A 4,882-nucleotide genomic window follows, 5' to 3' on the forward strand; every position below is an offset into this window, starting at 1 on the left:
GAGAACCTCCCTCATATTTCTTTTATTCTAAATGTGCTTCTTATACATAATTTGTTCCTAGTGTTTTATTTTTAGTACATGTATTTATTCTTTCTCTTTCCCAACCCTCTGTATGTGTGTGGGGAGAGGTCTGCTCACACATGTGTGGGTGGCAGAGAAGTGTGGGAGTTGATTCTGTCCTTTTTTATGTGGGTTCTGGAGATCTCAAGTCAGCAGGCTTAGGGGTAAGAACCCTTCTCATTTAACCATCTCTTTAGGCTATGTTTTATTTTTAATCAGGACATATTGATGGAATTCAGTATGATGTTTGCATACATACACACAACATACATACATACATACATACGCTTGTTGATCAAACCCATTCACCATTCCCTTACTCCAGCATCTCTCTCCTCATCACCTTTCCCTGTTGCTAAGTAATTACTCTTGATCTTTTCGTGCTATCTTAATTTTACTTTTGACATATGAGAGAAATTACAGGATACCCATCTTTCTGTATCTGTCTAGCTTAATCTACTTAAAAATAATTTCTAGTTCCATCAATTTTGCTGAAAATTAAAATTTTAATTCTTTTTATGACCAAATAATTCTCCATTGGATATACCATATTTTCCTATCCATTCCTCTACTAACAGATATAGGCTGGTTCTATGTCTTGGCTTTTGTGAATAATGCTGCAATGAACATGGCCATACAGCTTCTCTGTGTTCTCACTTCCTTCTCTCTAGGTGTTTACCAAGGGGAGTTATAGCTGGATTTTTTTTTTAACAAGGGAGTGATATATGAACATATGCCTTTTAAGAATTGCCAAGTAACTGCAACTTTTGTGAGTTTTCTTTTCTGATCATTTTTGTGTTTGCAGTTTTAAAGTATTTTATGAAATCTATGAGAATTTCATAAATTTGTACATATGTATTTTGATCATACCTTGTATATACATTTTTATTTATTTGAAAAATCTTCTTGCTACCTTCCATAATGACTATATCAATCTGCATACCTATGTAAGGGTTCCTCTTTCTCCATATTCATACCAGAAATTACTTTGTTAATGTTCTTTAGTTTTACTTAAGGCAGGTTCTCTGTAGCCCAGGTTGGCCTCAAAATCATTACACCAAAGTTGTTCTCAAATTCCTGATCCTCCTGCCTCCACCTCCAAAGTGATGAAATTATATGCCACCATATCTCCCTGGTTTTCTGTTTGTTCATCTTGCTGTTATTTTATTTGTTTAATAATAGCCAACCTTTTCATTTTTAATTATTTTATAAGTAATTTTTAATTTGTTTTACATTTACTTATTTATTTATTTATTTAGAGAACATATGCATGTAGCAGCACATCTGCAGAGATCAGAGCACAACTGGAGTCAGTTCTTTCCTTTCACTATGTGGCTTTCAAGGATCACATTCAGGTCCAGAGGCTTGGTAACAAGCAACTTCAGCCACTGAATCATCTCACCAGCCCATATTTTTTTTATTTTTATCAGTATACGTTTATTTTAAAGTAATGAGTTTATTATTAAAATTTTTATTCAAATATATTATGTATTTTGACTACATAACCAGGTTAAGATAATATTCCACTGTAGTTTTGATTTTGTTTTCCTTGATAAGCTCATGATTGTGAACACTTTTTTATGTATTTTTGGTTGCTTCATATTTTAATCCACCTTCATAACATGCATTCTATTAGTATTCCTAAGTGTTTGCAACTCAATGTTTTGTTTATAACATTTGTACCTACAAAGAAACTTCTTGAATAGTCATTAATTCTTGAATATCACTTCTTTCTGGATTTCATTAATTCATTCATCCTCCAGCAGTTCTTTCTTTAAGAACATTGAGTGGAGTATGGAAATATGGCTCAGCAGATAAGAACACTTGCTATGAAAGCAAGAGAACATGAATTCAAATCCTCAGCACTCACATAAAAGCTGGACATGGCTATACATGCCCCTAACACTGGAGTTTGAGGGTAGAGGCAGGAGAATCCTGGGATCACACTGAACCTAGATGAAATGGCAACATTCAGGGTCAGTAAGAAACTCTGTCTCAACACCAGCAACAACAAAAAAGAGGAAGAGGAGCAATATAAGGGAAGCATTTGATGTCTGCCTTTGACTGCCACAATTATGTACACACCACATGCATGCAAATACCTTCGGCACCAAGCACACACACACACACACACACACACAGAGTTAAAATGCACAAAATGAAATCTTTCCATTATTTCTTCCATGATGTTTCTAGCCCTGAAATTATGTACATACAAATAAAATTATATAGTCTGAGCAAATTGTATTTATATATTTAGGGACATATTTTTAAAACTATATGTAACAACAATCAAAGAAAAAGAGGCCAAATGCCGTGAATCCAAGAGAAAGTGGAGATAGGAAGGGGGATAATTGGGAGGGGTTTAAGGAAGAAAAGAGAAAGTACTAATGGTGTGATTGTATTTTAAGTTAAAAAAATAAGTAAAAAGAGAAAAAAATCCATAAACTATCCACTTTTTCAATATCTATGTGCAATGGAAATAATCAGAGGATTCTGAATTTAAGCTTTGAGAGTGAGTTAATTTAAATACTAAGCAAAAGTCTAAAGTACTATAATTAGCTCAGACAAGAACTGGGAAGTTAACTTGTCTTACCTTCTAATCTATATTCATACTATTCCTTAACTTCTACTTTTAATACTTCCAAAAGAGTTAAACGCATGGAACCACACAACCAAACCAGTGCATCTGAATTCATCCTCCTGGGACTTTCAGAAAAGCCAGACCATGAGCCTGTCCTCTTCGCTTTGTTCCTTTGCATGTATGTGGTCACCGTCGTGGGGAACTTGTTGATCATCTTAGCCATCAGCGCTGACTCTCACCTCCACACTCCCATGTATTTCTTCCTGGCCAATCTCTCCTTGGTTGATTTCTGTCTAGCGACCAACACTGTTCCTAAGATGCTGGTGAACATTCAAACCAGGAGCAAGTCTATCTCTTACCCTTGCTGTCTGACCCAGATGTACTTTTTCCACTTTTTTGGCATCATGGACAGTGTCTTAATAGCTGTGATGGCTTATGACCGGTTTGTGGCCATTTGTCACCCATTACATTATTCTACTATCATGAGCCCACGCCTCTGTGGGCTGCTGGTCGGGGGCCCATGGGTGTATTCCTGTTTCATCTCCCTCACCCACATCCTCCTCATGGCCCGCCTGGTATTCTGTGGAAGCAATGAGCTCCCCCACTACTTCTGTGACCTCACCCCACTTCTACGGCTTTCATGCACAGACACAACAGTAAACAAAATCTTTGTGCTTATTGTGGCAGGAATGGTGATAGCCACACCTTTTGTATGCATCCTCGCCTCCTATGCGCGAATCATCGTGGCCATCATGAAGGTGCCCTCTGCGGGTGGCAGAAAGAAAGCCTTTTCTACCTGCAGCTCCCACCTCTCCGTAGTAGTCCTTTTCTACGGGACCACCATTGGGGTCTATCTGTGCCCCTCCTCTGTCCGCACAGCTGTGAAGGAAAAGGCTTCTGCGGTAATGTACACAGCAGTCACCCCCATGCTGAACCCCTTTATATACAGCCTGAGGAACAGAGACCTGAAGGGAGCCCTGAGGAAGTTCATCAACCGAAAAATCAGCACATCCTCCTGATCATCGGAGCACTAGGGAATTCCCAGGCAGCAGAATCTAAAGATCTGAGTTCTTCAACTAAAGTTGGAATAACATGTGAAGAAAAATTAATCACTTTAAATTCTGAGTTACAGAAATCCAAGTGGCAATTTCTGTGTGGCCTTTTAACTATTGTCCCGTTCTAGTTGTTTTTATTGTCAATTTGGCACAGCCTAGGATCACCTGGGAAGAGGGAATTCCAACTGGAGAATTACCTGGGTTCAATTGGTTTGTGAGTATATCGTGAGGGCTTAACTTAATAGCTCATCGATGTATGAAGGCCCAGCCCATTATGGACGGTTCCATCCATAGGCCCCTGATCCTGTGCTGTGTAACAAAGCCAGCTAAACACTGAAGATGAGGCTTTCAGCAGGCCAATATTGTCCCCCATGGGTGTTGCTTTAAGTTTTTGTGAGTTTCTTCACTGGTGTCCTTCAAAGATTGACTGTAACCTTTAAACTAAATTAGACCATTTCCTCTAATAACTTGTTTTTGGTCAGAGTGTTTTCTCACAGAAACAGAAAAGGTAACTAGAAGTCTCCCCATATATGGAGACCAGTAAATAATTCTAATTATATTTCACATTGTCCTCAGAGAAAAATAAGACTATCATTCCAGATCGAATTTTCTCTGCTTCAACATCCTTTTAGCAAGTAGCAAATGCAACCATGCATTGCTTAACAATAATACAATAATATCTCCTGAGAAATGTATCATCTAAAGATTTTAGCAATGAAGAAATATTGTGTTATTTACATAAACTTAGTGTAATAAATTCAACTCAACACTTTTATTAAATTTATTTTTAGATAGTCTCATACATTTCTACAATACATACCAACCATTCTCATCTCCCACCTTCCTATCGCTCCTGTGAAGCTCTGTGTCTCTTACACATTCTCTCTTATACATTCATGTATAGCCATTTTGTTTTATAACCCAGAGACATCAGTATGACTATGAGATCAAAGCTGTCTATTGGAGCCTGGTGGGTTCAGCAGTGGGTACATAACTGAAAACAGTTGTTCTCTCTCTCTCTCTCTCTCTCTCTCTCTCTCTCTCTCTCTCTCTCTCTCTCTCTCCTATCAAGAACCAATAGAAGCCAGGCGGTGGTGGCGCACGCCTTTAATCCCAGCACTTGGGAGGCAGAGGCAGGTGGATCTCTGTGAGTTCGAGGCCAGCCTGGGCTACCAAGTGAGTT

At 38.3% G+C, this 4,882-nt stretch overlaps 1 protein-coding gene across 1 annotated transcript; it reads left to right on the forward strand.

Annotated features, from left to right (window-relative positions):
• Positions 1 to 2,721: 2,721 nt before the first annotated feature.
• LOC114686234 (olfactory receptor 24) lies at positions 2,722 to 3,663 on the forward strand. The gene has a single exon (XM_028860891.1). The coding sequence runs from the start codon at positions 2,722 to 2,724 to the stop codon at positions 3,661 to 3,663; it is 942 nt and encodes a 313-aa protein (XP_028716724.1).
• Positions 3,664 to 4,882: the final 1,219 nt, after the last annotated feature.

This window comes from Peromyscus leucopus, chromosome 7 (assembly GCF_004664715.2).
Source record: "Peromyscus leucopus breed LL Stock chromosome 7, UCI_PerLeu_2.1, whole genome shotgun sequence".
Taxonomy (NCBI): Eukaryota; Metazoa; Chordata; class Mammalia; order Rodentia; family Cricetidae; genus Peromyscus; species Peromyscus leucopus.